Source organism: Bos grunniens, chromosome 15 (assembly GCF_055505025.1).
Source record: "Bos grunniens cultivar Pamir isolate PY7600 chromosome 15, Bosgru_T2T1.0, whole genome shotgun sequence".
Taxonomy (NCBI): Eukaryota; Metazoa; Chordata; class Mammalia; order Artiodactyla; family Bovidae; genus Bos; species Bos grunniens.
The window spans coordinates 53,702,233-53,723,855 of record NC_141179.1 but is presented as its reverse complement, the minus strand read 5'-3'; the positions used below and the strand labels follow the sequence as shown (position 1 = coordinate 53,723,855).

The following is a 21,623-nucleotide window of genomic DNA, read 5'->3' as shown; positions in this document are numbered from 1 at the left end:
CACTGAAACATGAGAAAGCCCACACAAAGCAACAAAGACCCAGTGCAGCCAAAAATAAACAAATATATATAAAATTATTATTTGTTAAATCTTTCCTTAACCCCACATCCCTCTCCAGCTCCTGCCAGTTCTCTCTCCTTCCATTCAAAAACAAACTTCTTAAATATATTGTCTGTAACAGCTTTCTCTAACTCCTGAATTCCCATTCACTTGTCAACTGACCTCACCATACCTACACAGATACTACTCTCCCTAAGGTCACTTCTATGCTGTTAAAACCAAGGGATATCAATTAGTCTATATCTTTTGCAAGCCCCTCTCAGCAGCACACAACTGAAACTGGGTAACCACCCTCTCCTTCTTAAAGCACGATCATTTTGGTTGCCATAAAACTATACCATCCTGGTTTTCTCCTACCATGCTGGCCTCCCTTTTCAAGCTCATTAGCCATCTCTTTCACCCTCTACCCAATTGTTTAATGTTGGAGCTCCTCAGGGCCTGATCCTTGGGCCTCTTCTCTACTTGTGTTCCCTGGATAGTCTAATTCATTCTCAAGAAAAATCAACAGTATGATGACTTTCAAATTCAGTTTCAACCCAGACCTATATTTTGAGCTCAAGATCAGTGTCTCCAGTGGACTACTTAGCATATTTTCCTCATAAGCACTCCAACTTAACATATTCAAACACCAGACTCAGATTCTTACCCTACAAATTGTTCCATTTAAGGCAGTATATTCAAAACAAGTATGTAGAATATTTATTATAGTGGAAACATATTCACCATAGATTAAGTGAGGAAAAAAAGCAGATTATGAAGCGTTATATATAATTTGTTCCCATTACTGCAAGACAAAAAAAAAAAAACAACATATACACACACAGAGACAGAGACAGAAAGAGAAAGAGAAAAGGCTAGAAGAAGACCTGGTAGGATATACACCAAAATGTTAAGCAATAATTTCTGGAGGATAGGCTAGGATTACAAGTGATGTTTATTTTCTTCATTTCCTTCAGTTTCTTCGCATGTGTGTGTGTGTGTATAGTATTTATTTTCCATATTCTCTAAAATGCATGCTTTTCACTTTTATGATCAGATTTTCTTAGCTCTTTTTTCCTTTCCTGATAGGATGTAATACAAAATTCAGAGCATCAATTATTATTAAGTTTTCTTGCTAAAACTATTTAACTTAAATCTAGTAAAAATTTTAGATCTAACTTCCAGTTTGCAGGAAGGGGACAGAAGAACATGTCATAAAATACCACAAGAAAATAATCAGACAAATTAAAAACCAAGGACATTCTATAAGTCAAACAGTCTAGCCTAATCACAAAGCATCTGCTGCAGAAATAAAACAGTGAAAGAACTGTTCTATATTAAAGGTGACATTATAGCAAAATGCAAAGCATAACCCTTCTTTGGGCTCTTGGTTATAAACAATCTCATAAAAGACTTTTGGGGGACACCCAAGGAAGTAGATAGAGTATTAGATGACACTGAGGCATATTATTATTAATTTTCTTCAAGGAGATAATGCTACTGTGGTTCTTTAATAGAATGGAAAGAATATCCTTGTTTCTAGAAATGGATGCTTAAGTATTAGGAGTGAAACATCATAACATCTGATCAAGAAAGCTGAACCTGACAAAATGTTAACAACAGTTGAATTTAAGTGATGGGTCTAGAAGTGTTCATTATATTATTCTTGGGGAAAAAAATTATTTCTTACAACACTGTAAGTTTTCAAATGGCAAGGACCATATCATCTTAATTTTGTATCCCCAGCACCTAAAATGCAGCCTAGTCCAATAAATATTTGTTGAGAGAATGAATAAATAAAAAGAAGCACATATTTTGAGAGGTTGGGCTTTAGGTCTGGTGGAAGTGGTGATTCTCTACACATTGCTGCCATTGTCTGAAATAATTAACAGATATAAAACTTACGTCATGCATGGCACGTAATAAGCCATCAGTAAATGTTAGTTCCCTTCCTTACTCCCATTCTTTTATTTCTGATACTTTTTTTATGGCCACACCATGTGGCTTGTAGGATCTAATAAAGTTCCCCAACTAGGTATCGAAACCATGCTCCCTACAGTCGAAGTGAAGATTCCTAACCACCGGACCACCAGGGAATTCCCTGTTTCTGATACTCTTTAGTCATATAACAGATGTCATTATCTAATGGCTGCTTTGAAATCTGTCACATAATAAAGTAAAAATGGCAAGCAATAGGATTGAAACATTGAAATTCACTGAGTTAACCAGATTAAATGGATTTATTTTGGATAAAATCCTGTAGAAAAAGCCTTAGCCTGGTAGATAACGGACATGAAAGACAGGTCTGGAATAGTAGCAAAAATAATAATAACAATAGTGAACATTTTTGAGCACTTTATATGTTTTACCTCACTGAATCTTCAAATAATTCACTGTAGTTTGTACTATAAATTCCCCTCATTTTTTAAAGTGAGAAAACCAAGTCATAGAGAAGTAGTTAAAGGTCACAGAACAGTATGTGTTAGAGCTGGAATCTAAACCTACTACAGAACTCTTGCTCTTAACCCACAATTTATGTTCTTGCCCATTGTCCAATTCCATGTGAGGGGTAGGACTCGGTCCCAGCCAATCTTCCCAAAGATATATTTGGCAACTTTTCAGACAAAATTATACTAGTGCTAGAGGGTCACTTAAATCAACTAGACCACATCAGGAAATAACTGCTTACCTGCAGAACAGATGGGAGTCTCTCCTGAAGTTCTGAACCTAAAAAGAGGGAGAAGGCACGTTCAGTACAGTTAGATATGCACATTTTATTTGCACAGCTACCAAAACTTGTATGCTCCTCATTACAGATATGTCAATACTACACGTTTCCTTATTCTATCCTTCTCTTCTTTCCATAAATATTATTAAGTACTTACTATGGGTCAGACAATGTGTTAGGTCCTGAAGATGCAAAAGCAAGTAAAATATCTTTATCTATGGTCTAGTTGGAAGAGAGATGAGTAAACAGATGTGAGCCACAATATAGTCCTGGTACAGAGCAAAAACACATACAAGATTTAGTGGAATACACAGGAAAGTATGACGATTTCTACCAGGGGATGAAACTACTGGAGATGAGTTTTTAAAAACAAAGAACTACTCTTAATTGTTTAGCCTTACAGAAAAAGCATTCTAGGCAGAGATATGAAAGTACTATGTCTGGGGAACAGCAAGCAGGTGGGTGTGAGTGGCACTTCAGCAGCAGGGAAGGGGGCAGGGCAAAAGAGGCAACCAGGGACCAGGTTATACCAGGTTATGAAGACCTCATAACCTGCCGTGAGCAGTTTGGTCTTTGCTCTGTGAAGGCAGTGGGAAGCTCCTGGTAGAGTTTAATCACAAAAGTGATGTGATCAGGTTTAAGTTTTGGAAAGTTAACTCTGGTGAGTAATGAATGAGAAGAAGTGAAACTGAGACAAGAGAAACTACCAGTAAAGTGGTTCTTACAATAGCCTTGTGTTATTAGAACATATTTCAAAAGTAAGGCTGATGGGATTTGTCCAGGAATTAGATGTAGAGTAAGAGAAACAATAGTATCAACCATGACTCCAAAGATTCTGTCCTGTGCAACTAGATAATTGGAATTGTCATTTACCGAGAATGGGGAAGGAGTAAGATAGCAGGTGAGTTAATGCTTGAGATGCTTAAGAAACATGTAAGGGGAGATCATGAAAGAAGAATGCTGTGTGAACATTCTAGATGCAAATATTAGCTATATTTAATTACTATTATTAATATCCTTACCTCAAGAGGGAAAAGGCTTGCTTAAAAATGGTATCATTCTTCAGACACAGCACCTATAGCAAAACAGCCACATTAGATCAACCATAAGCATTCACAGACCTCCAAGTACCTCTTCACCAAGAGGCTAGAAACCCACAGTACACAAACCAAAACAAAACCCAAATCTCTTGTCTAGCAAAGAAGCATCCCTACAGTTAATACCAAACATGCAGGCAAACCAAGACCATGTTCTTTCCTATTTCACCCACTACAGAAAATGCTGGAAAAATAGAAGCCCCCCTTTTGGGGGCTGCTTTTTTTAATTCACCATATTTCCCCTTTCTAATTTGATTTATATTTTCTAATATCAACAACCATTATGCATGTGTCAAGCACAGGCACCATGCAAGGGACTTTGAATTCTAATTCTCAAAACACTGCAAGGCAATTCTACAGGTGAAGCAACTAAGGCCCACAGAAGTTATATTCCAAGAAATTACAGCTAACAAGTGGCTAAAATGACTGCTTTACTCCAAAGACTATGTCTCTATTACAGTATACTGTCTCTTTTAATAGTAACGACAATAATAACAACTATACCAACTTGAACAAAATAATAATAATGAAAGGAGGTAGTTGCAGTGGCAGCTTCCCTTCCCAATCTTACCCCTAATAACCCAGTTATTTCCTTCTCACTCTGCCCTGCTGGCACTCACTCAAAAGATCACTGGTATAGCTTTACTAAGGTAGTCCTTAACATAGAGGAGGTCTTTCTATAAAGTAACTAGATAGTAAGTAATAAATGGCCTTAAGTTTCCATAATATAAAGAGAAAATCCTGTCCACTACGATAACAATTTCAATTTCTTCAACATGTATGTGTTAAAAGTCCATTATGTGTAAAAGCCTTCAGAAACAAAGGAAAGTCTGAGAAACTGTCATAGACAAGAAGAGTCTAAGCAGACATGACTAAATGTAATATACTAGGTAGGATCCTAGAACAGAAAAAGGACCCTGGATTTTTTAAAAATGAAAGAAGTATTAGTAAAACATGGACTTGATAATAATATACCAATATCAGTTCATTAATTATAAAAAGTATACCATACAAATATAATAGGGGAAATTGGATATGGGGGTATATCCAGTATTGTCTTTGCAACTTTTCTATAATTCTAAAACTATTCTAAAGTTTTGTTTTGCTTTTTTGGCTGTGCTGCCATGGCTGGCATGGCATGTGGGATCTTAGTTTTTTCCACCAGGGATCGAACCCCTGCCCCCTGCAGTGGAAGCACAGAATCCTAACCACTGGACCGCCAGCAAAGTCCTCTAAAGTTTATTTTTTAAAAGCCTAATAGGTGCCAACTATTGTGGTGACTATGAAAGGGACTAGAAGAACAAAATGTAACAATATGAATGAACTTGGAACCATTATGCTAAATAAAAGAAGACAGTCACAAAGGGCCAGTATTGTATGACTCCATTTATATGAAATATCCAGAATAGCAAATCTATAGAAAAAGAAAGACTAGTGGTTGCCTTGGGTTGGGGGGTTTGGGAAGCTGGGGATGACAATTAAGGGATATGGGACGTCTTTGGGACTTCTTTCTAGGGTGATAAAAAAGTTCTAAAATTGCTTGTAGTGACGGTAACACAACCCTGAATATATTAAAAGTCATTGGGGAGGGAGGAGGGAGGAGGGTTCAGGATGGGGAACACATGTATACCTGTGGCAGATTTATTTTGATATTTGGCAAAACTAATACAATTATGTAAAGTTTAAAAATAAAATAAAATTAAAAAAAATAATAAAAATAAAAGTCATTGAATCATACACTTTAAATGGGCAAATTGTATGGTATATGACATATCTCAATAAAGCCTTTTAAAAAATGTAAGCACGACCCCCGTTTTATAGGAGTTTGAATGGCTGGAGATATGAACATACATTTGTATTAAATAGCTAATACCACAGCATCATATGATTAAGTCAAAACAGGTGGCAAAACAACTGACACCTCTAGCAGAAAATCCGTGTATTAATGGCAAGGAGAAGTTCTCTAGCTTTGGAGATGTTACAGATATCGCTGAGAATCTGCCCAAAGTCATGAACCTTCTCCCCAGACATATACAGGTACAAATATACAAAAGGCTGCATACTGAGCACAGAGAATTATATCCAGAATCTTCTAATAACCAATAATGGAAAAGAATCTGAAAAAGAATATGTATATATTAATATACATATATAACTCAGTCACTTTGCTATATACTTGAAACACTGTAAACCAACTATACTTCAATTTTTAAAATTGCAGAAAAAAAATGTGGGATATAGAACCAAATAAAGTGAGGTGGATGTAACTGGTGATAGAAGCAAGGTCCAATGCTGTAAACAGCAATATTGCATAGGAACCTGGAATGTTAGGTCCATGAATCAAGGCAAATTGAAAGTGGTCAAACAGGAGATGCAAGAGTGAACATCGACATTCTAGGAGTGAACTAAAATGGACTGGAATGGGTGAATTTAACACAGATGACCATTGTATCTACTACTGCGGGCAGGAATCCCTTAGAAGAAATGGAGTAGCTATCATGGTCAAAAAAACAGTCTGAAATGCAGTACTTGGATGCAGTCTCAAAAACGACAGAATGATCTCTGTTCGTTTCCAAGGCAAACCCTTCAATATCACAGTAATCCAAGTCTATGCCCCAACCAGTATTGCTGAAGAAGCTGAAGTTGAATGGTTCTATGAAGACCTACAAGACCTTTTAGAACTAACACCCAAAAAAGATGTCCTTTTCATTATAGGGGACTGGAATGCAAAAGTAGGAAGGCAAGAAAAACCTGGAGCAAACAGGCAAATTTGGCCTTGGAATACAGAATGAAGCATGGCAAAGGCTATTAGAGTTTTGCCAAGAGTACGCACTGGTCATAGCAAACACCCACTTCCAACAACACAAGAGAAGACTCTACACATGGACATAACCAGATGGTCAACACTGAAATCAGACTGATTATATTCTTTGCAGTCAAAGATGGAGAAGCTCTATATGGTCAGCAAAAACAAGACTGGGAAATGCAAAGAAATAGAGGAAAACAACAGAATGGGAAAGACTAGAGATCTCTTCAAGAAAATTAGAGATACCAAGGGAACATTTCACGCAAAGATGGGCTCAAGAAAGGACAGAAATGGTATGGACCTAACAGAACCAGAAGATATTAAGAAGAGGTGGCAAGAATACACAGAAGAACTGTACAAAAAAGATCTTCACGACCAAGATAATCATGATGCTGTGATCACTCACCTAGAGCCAGACATACTGGAATGTGAAGTCAAGTGGGCCTTACGAAGCATCACTACGAACAAAGCTAGTGGAGGTGATGGAATTCCAGTTGAGCTATTTCAAATCCTAAAAGATGATGCCGTGAAGGTGCTGCACTCAATATGTTAGCAAATTTGGAAAACTCAGCAGTGGCCACAGGACTGGAAAAGGTCAGTTTTCATTCCAATCCCAAAGAAAGGCAATGCCAAAGAATGCTCAAACTACCGCACAATTGCACTCATCTCACATGCTAGTAAAGAAATGCTCAAAATTCTCCAAGCCAGGTTTCAACAATATGTGAACCGTGAACTTCCAGATGTTCAAGCTGGTTTTAGAAAAGGCAGAGGAACCAGAGATCAAATTGCCAACATCCACTGGATCATCGAAAAAGCAAGAGAGTTCCAGAAAAACATCTACTTCTGCTTTATTGACTATGCCAAAGCCTTTGACTGTGGGGATCACAAGAAACTGTGGAAAATTCTGAAAGAGATGGGAATACCAGACCACCTGACCTGCCTCTTGAGAAACCTGTATGCAGGTCAGGAAGCAACAGTTAGAACTGGACATGGAACAACAGACTGGTTCCAAATAGGACAAGGAGTACATCAAGGCTGTATATTGTCACCCTGCTTATTTAACTTGCATGCAGAGTACATCATGAGAAACACTGGGCTGGAGGAAGCACAAGCTGGAATCAAGATTGCCGGGAGAAATATCAATAACCTCAGATATGCAGTTGACACCACCCTTATGGCAGAAAGTGAAGAGGAACTAAAGAACCTCCTGATGAAAGTGAAAGAGGAGAGTGAAAAAGTTGGCTTAAAGCTCAACATTCAGAAAACAAAGATCATGGCATCCGGTCCCATCACTTCATGGCAAATAGATGGGGAAACAGTGGAAACAGTGGCTGACTTTATTTTTCTGGGCTCCAAAATCACTGCAGATGGTGACTGCAGCCATGAAATTAAAAGACGCTTACTCCTTGGAAGGAAAGTTATGACCAACCTAGATAGCATATTCAAAAGCAGAGACATTACTTTGCCAACAAAAGTCCGTCTAGTCAAGGCTATGGTTTTTCCAGTAGTCACGTATGGATGTGAGAGTTGGACTGTGAAGAAAGCTGAGCACCGAAGAATTGATGCTTTTGAACTGTGGTGTTGGAGAAGACTCTTGAGAGTTCCTTGGACTGCAAGGAGATCCAACCAGTCCATTCTAAAGATCAGTCCTGGGTGTTCTTTGGAATGAATGATGCTAAAGCTGAAACTCCAATACTTTGGCTACCTCATGAGAAGAGTTGACTCATTGGAAAAGACTCTGATGCTGGGAGGGATTGGTCGGCAGGAGGAGAAGGGGACGACAGAGGATGAGATGGCTGGATAGCATCACCGACTCGATGGACCTGAGTTTGAGCGAACTCTGGGAGTTGGTGATAGACAGGGAGGCCTGGTGTGCTGCAATTCATGGGGTCGCAAAGAGTCGGACACAACTGAGCAACTGAACTGAACTGAACTGCAAGTGAGGGAGGGAAAAAAGTTTGCATACGACTTCAAGAGATTCACTGAAACTCTTAATATCCCCCACAGACCACTATGCTAAAACAAGAGATTCTCAAAGGCAAGAGTCATGTCTTCCTCTCAGGCACAATGTTGTTTTAATAAAAAAATAAATGATTAGAAAGAAGTGAATGACTGCTAATCATTGCTACCATTTATTACTACCCACACCTATTTTGTTGAGTACCTACCATGTGTCTAAATCATAATTTCATTACCAGATAAGTATTATTATCCCATTTTACAGATGGGGAAACTGAGATTAAGTACAATTGCGTAACTTTAATTGTAACAAAGTCAAACAGCTACTATCAGAACTAGCATAGGATATTAGGTTTCTGACTCCAAGCCTGTAATTTTCCCCTATTCTACACCCTCTCTCCCTTAAATGAAGGTGTTGCTGCTGCTAACTTGCTTCAGTTGTGTCCGACTCTGTGCAACCCCAAAGACGGCAGCCCATCAGGCTCCCCCATCCCCGGGATTCTCCAGGCAAGAACACTGGAGTGGGTTGCCATTTCCTTCTCCAATGCATGAAAGTGAAAAGCGAAAGTGAAGTTGCTCAGTCGTGTCCGACTCTTAGCGACCCCATGGACTGCAGCCTACCAGGCTCCTCCGTCCATGGGAGTTTCCAGGCAAGAGTACTGGAGTGGGGTGCCACTGCCTTCTCCGAATGAAGGTGTTAGTGCTTAGGAAATCAGGAGGGAAATGTTCATATTTAGGAAAAGTATCCCAGAGAATGTGAGGTCATGAAGATTGGGATATGAATAGACAGAAGGAAGGACAAAGTATATAGACAATCCTAAAAATGACAATTAAATCAGATACCAAAAGACTCTGTAAACATGTGTACAATATTCTTAACCTAATGTTGGTCACAATAAAAGAGCAGTCACAGGGGCTCTGGCTGGCTCCCCCACCACTGGCCACCATATCTTGGTCAGTAATTTTCCCCTCTCTGGAGTTAGAGCCAATGACTCTAAGATCCCTCCGGGGCCAAGATCTATCAACCATGACAAACAGAACAGAAATCAGAGTGAACAGAATGTACTCTTAAATGGGTCAGTCACTTTATACAGAAGAGGTATTGGATGGGAAGAGAGATCTAGGTAAGACTGATCTTTCCTCACTTTAAATGTTCAGATTTCTGAGTCTCCACAACAGCTATGAATTTAATTATCTAAAAGCCAACCCTTTTTAAGGGTGGACAACTGTCTGGAAGACAACCAAATTATGGCATGAACTCTTCCTTTCAGCTCTGGGAAATGTGCTTCCTCTTCCCTACAATGCTCAGCATTATTTATCATGACAAAAGTAATCTATTTTGGGACTGTATCCACAAATACTCTCTCTCCCCAGTCAGCAAAGAAAGAGCAGCTCCAGCTCTGGAGCAAATGGAAGAGGAGGCCAGTGATTCTAGTGAATGAATGAATGAGGACATAGATGCCCCAGCAGGTAACAAAAACACTTGTCCCATAAGCTTGGGAGTCAGGAACCAGGAAAGGACTACACAGCAACTTAAGAACCAGTCATGGGGCAAAATCTATAGTGTGTGAGTAGCTTCAGACACCAGAGTCCTGGGGTGGGTGGTGACAGTAGTGGGTAAGGGTCCCATGAGGCAAGCACTTGAGAGCTGTTCTATGAGTATTAACAGAATATATCTGTATACTAACAAATATTACTTAAAATAGCATTGTTACTATCACTTACAGAGTAATCCTTTGTTCTAAGCACTTTGCTCAATTTTTCATCAATCCTCTAATAGAAGCATCAAAATAATTGCCTCTTTTTATAGAGGAAAAACATAATTTATATAATGATGTCCTTTTCATTATAGGGGACTGGAATGCAAGGTAGGAAGTCAAGAAACACCTGAAGTAACAGGCAAATTTGGCCTTGGGGTACAGAATGAAGCAGGGGAAAGCTAATAGAGTTCTGCCAAGAGAATGCATAGGTCATAGTAAACACCCTCTTCCAACAACACAAGAGAAGACTCTACACATGGACATCACCAGATGGTCAACACCAAAATCAGACTGATTATATTCTTTGCAGCCAAAGATGGAGAAGCTCTATACAGCCAGCAAAAACAAGACTGGGAGCTGACTGTGGCTCAGATCATGAACTCCTTATCACCAAATTCAGACTTAAATTGAAGAAAGTAGGGAAAACCACTAGACCATTCAGATATGACCTAAATCAAATCCCTTATGATTATACAGTGGAAGTGAGAAATAGATTTAAGGGACTAGATCTGATAGACAGAGTGCCTGATGAACTATGGACGGAGGTTCATGACATTCTATAAGAGACAGAGATCAAGACCATCCTCAAGAAAAAGAAATACAAAAAAGCAAAATGGTTGTCTGAGGAGGTCTTACAAACAGTTGTGAAAAGAAGAGAAGTGAAAAGCAAAGGCAAAACAGAAAGATATACGCATTTGAAGGCAGAGTTCCAAAGAATAGCAAGGAGAGATTAGAAAGCCTTCCTCAGTGATCAGTGTAAAGAAATAGAGGAAAACAAGAATGGGAAAGACTAGCAATCTTTTCAAGAAAATTAGAGATACAAAAGGAACATTTCATGCAAAGATGGGCACAATAAAAGACAGAAATGGTATGGACCTAACAGAACCAGAAGATATTAAGAAGAGGTGGCAAAAATACACAGAAGAACTATACAAAGAAATCTTCATGACCCAGATAATCACGATGGTGTGATCACTCACCTAGAGCTAGACATCCTGGAATGTGAAGTCAAGTGGGCCTTAGGAAGCATCACTATGAACAAAGCTAGTAGAGGTGATGGAATTCCAGTTAAGTTACTTCAAATCCTAAAAGATGATGCCGTGAAAGTGCTGCACTCAATATGTTAGCAAATTTAGAAAACTCAGCAGTGGCCACAGGACTGGAAAAGGTCAGTTTTCATTCCAATCCCAAAGAAAGGCAATGCCAAAGAATGCTCAAACTACCACACAATTGCACTCATCTCACATGCTAGTAAAGAAATGCTCAAAATTCTCCAAGCCAGGCTTCAACAATATGTGAACCGTGAACTTCCAGACGTTCAAGCTGGTTTTAGAAAAGGCAGAGGAACCAGAGATCAAATTGCCAACATCCACTGGATCATCGAAAAAGCAAGAGAGTTCCAGAAAAACATCTACTTCTGCTTTATTGACTATGCCAAAGCCTTTGACTGTGGGGATCACAAGAAACTGTGGAAAATTCTGAAAGAGACGGGAATACCGGACCACCTGACCTGCCTCCTGAGAAACCTGTATGCAGGTCAGGAAGCAACAGTTAGAACTGGACATGGAACAACAGACTGGTTCCAAATAGGAAAAGGAGTACGTCAAGGCTGTATATTGTCACCCTGCTTATTTAACTTATATGCAGAGTACATCATGAGAAATGTTGGGCTGGAGGAAGCACAAGCTGGAATCAAGATTGCTGGGAGAAATATCAATAACCTTAGACATGCAGATGATACCACCCTTATGGCAGAAAGTAAAGAAGAACTAAAGAGCTTCCTGATGAAAGTGAAAGAGGAGAGTGAAAAAGTTGGTTTAAAACTCAACATTCAGGAAACAAAGTTTATGGCATCTGATCCCATCACTTCATGTTAAATAGATGGGGAAACAGTGGAAACAGTGAGAGACTTTATTTTTGGGGGCTCCAAAATCACTGCAGATGGTGACTGCAGCCATGAAATTAAAAGACGCTTACTCCTTGGAAGGAAAGTTACGACCAACGTAGACAGCATATTAAAAAGCAGAGCTGTTACTTTGCCAACAAAGGTCCATCTAGTCAAGGCTATGGTTTTTCCAGTAGTCACGTATGGATGTCAGAGTTGGACTGTAAAGAAAGCTGGGGGCTGAAGAATTGATGCTTTTGAAATGTGGTGTTGGAAAAGACTCTTGAGAGTCCCTTGGACTGCAAGGAGATCCAACCAGTCCATCCTAAAGGAAATCAGTCCTGTATATTCATTGAAAGGACTGATGCTGAAGCTGAAACTCCAATACTTTGGCCACCTGATGCGAGGAGCTGACTGATTTGAAAAAACCCTGATGCTGGGAAAGATTGAAGGTGGGAGAAGGGGACAACAGAGGATGAATTGGTTGGATGGCATCACTGACTCTATGGACATGAGTTTGAGTAAACTCCGGGAGTTGGTGATGGACAGGGAGGCCTGGCGTGCTGCGGTTCATGGGGTCGCAAAGAGATGGACACGACTGAGCAACTGAACTGAACTGTAATGATAGAGGAAAAAAACAAAAGCTTTTAAGTTGCCAAAGTTTTAGGTTTGCTAAGACATGCCAAGAATTCAAACCAAGTCTAAATCCAAAGTCCATGTTTTTCATTCTGGTGTGTGTGTGTGTGTGTGTTTGTATACACGAATGCTCAGTTGCTCAGTGGTGTCTGACTCTTTGCAACCCCATAGACTATAGCTGACCAGGCTCCTCTGTCTATGGGATTTTCCAGGCTAAAATACTGGAGCAGGTTGCCATTTCCTACTCCAGGGGATCTTCCTGACGTAGGAACTGAACTCATGTCTCTTGTGTTTCCTGCTCTGGCAGGCAGATTCTTCACCACTGAACTACCAGGGAAGCCCATTCTGCCATACTACCTCTCAAAAATACAATAGCAATTAACAGCAGCAAAATTCATATAATAATAGCCTAAACAGTTCTACCATTTTTTGAGTACTTGCTATACGCCAAACATCATTTCCACTAACCCTCGCAACCATTCTATGAAGCAGGTATTTATACCCCCATTTTACTGTGAGGAAACCAAAGCTCAGAAAGATGAATTAACGTACCTGATGCACATAGCTAGTAAGTGATGTTTGAACTGACCTTTTCCTATGTTCTTTCAAAATTGCTTTTGTTTGTAGTTTTTCCTTTGGCCATTCTTCTGAATATGTATAACATAGTGACTATCAAAGACTGTCTTTGCCCTGAGTCGTTATAGTAGTTAGAAATACAAATTAGAGATTCACACAGACCTGGGTTTGAATATCAGCTCCTCTGTGTTACTAGCTGTATGATCTTTGGCAAGTCTCTTACAAAATATTTGGCCTCACATACTATATGATTTCATTGATATGAAAAGAGCCAACTCATTAGAAAAGACCCTGATGATGGGAAAGATTGATGGCAAAAGAAGAAAGGGACGGCAGAGGATAAGATGGCTAGATATGATCACTGACTCAGTGGATATGAATCTGAGCAAATCTGAGAGACAGGGGAGGACAGAGGCTGGCCTGCTACAGTCCATGAGACTTCAAAGAGTCAAACTTGACTTAGTGATGAACAATATCAGCAACTTTAGGCCAAGTATATTGTAGGCTGGGTACCTACAGACATGAAGAAAATACAACTGCCCACCCACAATCTTTCTAATGAGGAAAGCAGATGTGCAAATTACTTATTATATTGCAATGAGATCAGTATAATGGGCTGCACAGGTCACAAAGAAATGAAGGACTGACAGCTGGGAAGATCAAGGAAGGTTCTCATTCCTCATTTCACACGTGAAGGAAACCAAGATTATTATCAAATTAGGGAGATGTAAAATACTCAGAAAAGGAAAGGCAGTGGGGTTTTAGGAGGGATAGAAAATCTAGGCTCCAATCTCAGCATTACCACAAAATAGACTATTGACCTATAAGCAAGGCATTCATTCATATAGGCATTTGGTAAAGCATTTGAGAACTATTATGTATCAGGTATTGTACCAGTAGTTTCCATCTCTTTATTTGTTGTGCCTGCCAAGATTATCTCATAGCGAGATAAAATGAAATTATGAAAATGAAAGCAGTTCATTAGCTGCAGAATAATGTTAACATTCCTATTTGTATAGTTATTCGCACAAAATACTCTTACCGACATTATTTTCTATAATTTTTATAATTCCATATGATGGGCATTATCACTTGCATTTTACATATAAAAAACTAAAGCAGAGAGGCCAAATTACCTGCCTAAGGCCACACAGCTAGCAAGAGGTAGAACACAGCTCTGATGCAAATCCCATAAATGTAAAGTATTAACTAACACTTCAGACAGACAAATACAAGACTGCATACGATTAAGTGCCAAAAGATAATACCAGCTAAGAGTTCAAAAAATAAACAAGCACTTTGGCTAGAATGGTCTGAAAGGTTTTAAGGAAAAGATTAGATCTGAGCTGCGCTTTGAAAAATGGAGCATTTGGAGGTGGTGAAAAAGTAAGGGCATTCTGAGAAAGCTCCTGGAGATCAAAGATTAGGAATTCAGTATTGGGTAAATAAAGAGGACACTACTTGGTCAAAAGCGACAGGTCAGAATAGAAGAGGGAAATCAGTAACAAAGGAATCTAGAAGGGAGAAGTGACATCAGACTCAGAGGGGCCCTATATAATCTTATACATTAAGGTGATAGCCTATGACAGATTTCCATGGGTTCTTCAGGAGTATGTGTGTTGTGTGCTGTGCTTAGTCGCTCAGTCGTGTCCAACTCTCTGCTACCCCATGGACTGCAGCCCGCCAGGCTCCTCTGTCCATGGGGGCAGAATGGCTAAAAACAGTACACCTTGAACAATGATCGCTCCCTTTCAGCAGCATTCCTCAGATTCAAAGCTTTTAGAGTAGGAGCTTGAAGTCACCAATCTGACCGTTTTTAACAATTAAATTTAGAAACTTTACAGTTTTTTTTTTCTTTCTATAATTCTTTTCACCAGATCTAGTCAAATTCTCACAATCTGGCTACAGTGAACAACTGAGAGTTATTTCGTTAAGAATAAAGTGAGGTTTGGGATCTTAAGGAAACAAAACTAGAGACATTCAGGGGCTGCCCCAAAGTAGGACTAGTAGATCTGTGAGCGACAATGATCATGTTGATTTATGTATCATGGAGGTATAGCCTCCAAATTAATTCCTCAAATAAAATTTTAACATAAATTGCTAAAAAAAACAAAGTCATTATTCTAAATAGTATGATACAACTGAAAAAGCACAATTTTAATCTGTTAAGAGGACAAAGGAAAGCAAAGGAATGCTTTATGGTGGTTCATATGGTTTTACTGCAGTCACGTAACTAAGGGTTTGTAAGTCAAAACGTTCTTTTTATTATTACGCTTCCCTATCGCCAAGTAGCTTCCCTGGTAGCTCAGGTAGTAAAGCCTCTGCTTGCAATTCGGGAGACCTGGGTTTGATCCCCGGGTCGGGAAGATCCCCTGGAGAAGGAAATAGCAACCCACTCCAGTACTCATGCCTGGAAAATTCCATGGATGGAGGAGCCTGGTAGGCTACAGTCCGTGGGATTGCAGAGTCGGACACGACTGAGCAACTTCACTGATCGCCAAGTAGCCTCACATCCCAATCTGTTCAGCGAGTCAAAACGGTATTCTTAGAAAAAAATCTGGAAGTTGATGACTTAAAGCAAAAATAAAATGACCTGCTCAAGGTCATAGATACTATCCGGACCTATACGGGTGATTGCCATTGCAGGTCTCCTATCTATCCAGGCCAATGTGCGGCGAGGATAGCACGGAGGGGGCGTGGCGCGCGGGTTACCGCAGCCGAATGCTCCCCGGAACAGAGAGGAAAGCGCAACCCTTTGACACGGCGCCGCACGTGCTGCCGGGAAGAGGTTGTTCTTGCCGGAGTCTCTTACCCGGATGTCGGCAGCCGCGTTATAGCCCCGCCGCCCCCTCCCAGCTCCGCTCTCCTCACCACCTCTCTCGTGCCCAGCTTGGATAGACTGCGTTACCTTTCCTAGTGCTCCGTTCATCCTTGGCGGCAGCGCGGCCCGTACTTTTGCCAGATGAAGATGGGCTCAACAAGCCGCGACCCCACTGAAAACACTGACGGAACGGCCTCGATCCAGTCCGGCAACAATATCCGACCGAGACTCACTCAACTCCCGCAGCACCTTGGTTCCGGCAGCTTCTGAGACTTAGTGTCTAGAAATCCTCTCAGTTTCCGTTCTTATTACAGCTCAAATGTCACTTTCACTGCCATCTCTGTTTTGCCCCAATAATTTGCAGACAATTCGGCTATTTGATCTGCCATACTATATATTATCGGTTTCCCTGATAGCTCAGTTGGTAAATAATCCTCCTGCAATGCAGGAGAACCCGGTTCGATTCCTGGGTCGGAAAGATCCGCTGGAGAAGGGAAAGGCTACCCACTTCAGTATTCTTGGGCTTCCCTTGTGGCTCAGCTGGTAAAGAATACGCCCGCAGTGCGGGAGACGTGGGTTCGATCCCCCTGGGTTCGATCCGTGGGTTGGGAAGATCCCCTGGAGAAGGGAACAGCAACCCACTCCAGGGTTCTGGCCTGGAGAATTCCATGGACTGTATAGTCCATGAGGTCTCAAAAAAGTCGGACACGACTGATCGACTTTCACTTAACTCACTATATATTAATTATTTGTTAATTTCTCTTTCCCGTGTTTAATTGCGAATTTCTCACAGGTAACACTAGAGGTAAAGAATCTGCCTGTCATTGCAGAAGGCGCGAGAGACGCGGTTCTATACCTGGGTGGGGAAGATCCCCTGGAGAAGGGAATGGCAACCCATTCTAGTATTCTTGCCCAGAAAATCCCATGGACAGAAGAGCCTGGCAGGCTACAGTTCTTGGGGCTGCGGAGAGTCGGACACGACTGAACAATTAAGCCGCAGCAGGGACTGAAATCCTGCCTGATTAATTCATTCCAGGGTCTAGCACAGGACATGGAAATCTGACTTCCAACCTCTATTTAAAAGCTGAATGACCCTAAGTGAGCCTTCCTGACATTCAGTTGCCTCATAATAATTGATAATAGCTATTTTTTAGTGCGTGACCACTGTGTGCAGCGCATTATACTCAGAGCATCAATTTATTTCTTATAACAAGCCTATTAGTGAGATATTATCACTGAATTTTACATATAAGGATTTTGCAAGAGGTTAAAAAGGCTTGTCTAGGGCCAACCAACCGAGGCAGAACTGAGTTTCAAACTGTCTCCTTTATGCAAAGTGTTTCCCTCTGACAGACACCTTCTCACGAGATAATAATGTCACAGCACACATTCATTTACTTATTTACATACATTAACCATTTACTTAGTATGACTTTGTGCCAATCCATTGCTTGAACATTGGAAAAACAGTGATGAGTATTATACAGTACCTGCCCTCAAGTGAGAGCTTCCCAGAGGGCGCAGTGGTAAAGAATCTGCCTGCTAACGCAGGAGGTGCAAGAGACGTGGGTTCGATACCTGGGTGGGGAAGATGCTGTAGAGTAGGAAATGGCAACCCACTCCAGTATTCTTGCCTGGAAAATTCCACGGACAGAGGAGCCTGAAAGACTATAGTCCACAGTGTCACAAAGAGTAGGATGCAACTGAGTATCCTCCTCTTGTAGAGATTAGCGAGCTTCCTTGGTGGCTCAGTGGTAAAGAACCCACCTACCAAAGTAGGAGAGGCAGCTTCAGTCCTTAAGTGGCTGATAGAGGATTGCATCAGACTAAAAGTTTTCTGTGCAGCAAACAAAACAACAGAGTGAAGAGACAACCTACAGAATGGGAGAAAATGTTTCCAAATAATACATCTGATAAGGAGCTAATATCTAAAGTATATATATATATATATATATATATATGGAACTCAACTTGATAGCAATAAACCTGGTTTGAAATTTGACAAAGGATCTGAAAAGACATTTCTCAGAAGATGTACAAATGGTCAACAGGTATATGAAAAGAGGCTCAACATCACTAATCATCAGCAAAATGCAAATTATAACCACAAGGAGATACCTCACACCTGAGTGAATGGCTATTATCAAAGAAATAAAAAAATAAGTGTTTGTGAGGATGTTGAGAAAAGGGAACCCTTGCACGTTGTTGGTGGAAATGTAAATTGTTATGGCCATTATAGAAAACAGTAAAAACAATATATGTATAATGGAATATTACAACAGCATTTAAAAAGAAGGAAATCCTGTCATTTATGATATGGATGAAACTGAAGGACATTATGTTGAATGAAATAAGCCAGGCACAGAAAGACAAATACTCCATGATCTCACTTATGTGGAATGTAGAACAATCAAATTCGTAGAAACAGTATAGAATGGTGGTTACCAGGGGTTGGGGTAGTGGGGATGAAGAGGAGAAATGAGGAGATATTAGTCAAAGGGTACAAATTTCCAGTTATGTAGGATGAATAAATCTAGAGATCTGATGTACAGCATGATGACTATAGTTGTTAACACTATATTGAATACTGGAAATGTGCTAGGAGTATTTCAGGTGCTCTCATCACAAAAAAAGCTATGTGAGGAGATGATATATTAATTAGTTTCACTGTAGTAATCAATTCACTAGGTATACATATATTAAATTATATTTTATAATTTTTAAGTGGCTTGTAGAGATTAGTGAGCTTCCCTGGTGACTCAGTGGTAAAGAACCCACCTGCCAAAGTAGGAGAGGCAGCTTCAGTCCTTGGAAGTCCTTGGAAGGACCTTCCTTCCTATCAGGAAGATCCCCTGGGGAAGGAAATGGCAACCCACTCCAGTATTCTTGCCTTGAAAATTCTATGGACAGAGAAGGCTGGCAGGCTACAGTCTATGGGGTCACAAAGGTGCCGGGCAAGACTTAGCAACTCAACAACAACATAGAGATTAGTAGGGAGGCCAAGTTGTAAACAGACAATTATAAAGCAATAAGGAACTCCACTTACAGAGATATACACATAAACTCTGTACATGAAGGGAGTGCATGGTCACAAAGTCAACATCAAGTGAAATAACCAATATGCAGTCATTTTTATTGTTGTTATTATTACTTTGCTTCTGTTTTTGTTATAATTCTTTTTGTTCTTAGCAAGTAAAAGATGTAAAAACTGGTAAATATGAATGGGTCTTCAGTAAGTCAGAGTTTGCTTTATTGTCAGAAACCCTGCCAAGGTACCTTATCCTACTGCTTTATCAGTCCTTCCTATGCTGAAATTCTAAGGAGTTACAAAGGGCTATGCTCAGCAGCATGTGGGATTTTCCCTGACCAGGAATCAAACCAGCGTTCCTTACATTGCAAGGCGGATTCTTAACCACTGGAACACCAGGGAACCCCAGAAGCGAGCTTTCAAATAGGAAACAAAACACTTCAAGTTCTTAGTTTGTATAAGGTCAGATCTCTTTAGGTATGTTTATTTGATTCTCCCAATAATGCTGAGAAGCTGGGCATCATTATACCCATTACATAGATGAGGAACAGAGGTATGAAGAAGTTACCTAGTTAGCATAAATCACACTATAAGTGATGAGCTGGCTGATTTCATCACCTGGACTCCTTCTACTCCATAGAACAGCAACTGCAGGTTTCCAAAAGGGCAGTCTCAGCTGGGGAGGTCCTGTGATTGCTTCCCTTTTAAAATGATTTGACAAATCCCCCTTTCCCTCTCCTCCAAACCACTCAGTGTTGCCATCAGAGTGATGTTTTTAAACAAAATATGACCATATCACCTCCTCCGCCCAAGGACATTTTATACTTCCCACACACTCCCTATAGCACTGCTATCCAACAGAACTTCCTGCAAATATATTCATGTACTATATCTGCTCTGTCCAAAATGGTAACTACCAACCACTTGTGGCAATTAAGCCCTTGAAATGTGATTAGTGCAATCTGGAAAATCCCATGGATGGAGGAGCCTGGTGGGCTGCAGTCCATGGGGTCGCTAAGAGTCGGACACGACTGAGTGACTTCACTTTTCACTTTCATGTATTGGAGAAGGAAATGGCAACCCCCTCCAGTGTTCTTGCCTGGAGGATCCCAGGGACAGGATAGCCTGGTGGGTTGCCGTCTATGGGGTCACACAGAGTCGGACACAACTGAAGTGACTTAGCAGCAGCAGCAGGAATTGGATTTTAATTTTAATTAAAACGTAAAAAGCAACATATGGCTAGTAGCTCCCTGGAGTAGTCTATAGGATCAGGTCTCAGTTCAGTTCAGTCACTTGGTCCTGTTCGACTCTGAGACTACATGGACTGCAGCACGCCAAGCCTTCCTGTCCATCACCAATTCCTGGGTCTTGCTCAAATTCATGTCCATTGAGTAGGTGATGCCATTCAACCATCTCATCCTCTGTCATCCTCTTCTCCTCCCACCTTCAATCTTTCCCAGCATCAGAGTCTTTTCAAATGAGTAGGTTCTTAGCATCAGGAGGCCGAAGTATTGGAGTTTCAGCTTCAGCATCAGTCCTTCCAATGAATATACAGGACTGATTTCCTTTAAGATGGACTGGTTGGGTCTTCTTGCAGTCCAAGGGACCCTCAAGAGTCTTTTCCAACACCACAGTTCAAAAGCATCAATTCTTCAGCAGTCAGCTTTCTTTATAGTCCAACTCTCACATCCTTACATGACTACTGGAAAAACCACAGCTTTGACTAGAACGACCTTTGTTGGCAAAGTAATGTCTCTGCTTTTTAATATGCTGTCTAGGTTGATCATAGCTTTTCTTCCAAGGAGCAAGTGTCTTTTAATTTCATGGCTGCAGTCACCATCTGCAGTGATTTTGGAGTCCCTAAAAATAAAGTCTCTCACTGTTTCCTTTGTTTCCCCATCTATTTGACACGAAGTGATGGGACTGGATGCCATGATCTTCGTTTTCTGAATGTTGAGTTTTAAGCCAGCTTTTTCACTCTCCATTTTCACTTTCATCAAGAGGCTCTTTAGTTCTTCACTTTCTGCCATAAGGGTGGTGTCATCTGCATATCTGAGGTTATTGATATTTCTCCTGACAATCTTGATTCCTGCTGGTGCTTCCTCCAGCCCAGTATTTCACATGATGTACTCTGCTAAGTTGCTTCAGTCGTGTCTGACAGGATGACAATATACAGCCTTGACTACTCCTTTCCCAGTTTGGAACAAGTCTGTTTTTTCATGTCCAGTTCTAACTGTTGCTTCTTGACCTGCATACAGATTTTTCAGGAGGCAGGTCAGGTGGTCTGG

At 40.5% G+C, this 21,623-nt stretch overlaps 1 protein-coding gene across 1 annotated transcript in view; it reads right to left on the bottom strand.

Moving 5' to 3' along the window:
- The window catches only part of MRPL48 (mitochondrial ribosomal protein L48), a 54,823-nt gene extending 38,297 nt beyond the window's left edge, over nucleotides 1-16,526 (bottom strand). Inside the window, exons 1-3 of the mRNA XM_086340776.1 lie at nucleotides 16,395-16,526; nucleotides 3,790-3,842; nucleotides 2,729-2,766 (exon numbers count right to left, since the gene is read on the bottom strand). Coding sequence (XP_086196902.1) covers nucleotides 2,729-2,766; nucleotides 3,790-3,842; nucleotides 16,395-16,415 — 112 coding nt within the window. The 5' untranslated portion in view covers nucleotides 16,416-16,526. The remainder of the gene's footprint in view (nucleotides 1-2,728; nucleotides 2,767-3,789; nucleotides 3,843-16,394) is intronic.
- Between the last annotated feature and the right edge of the window lie 5,097 nt (nucleotides 16,527-21,623).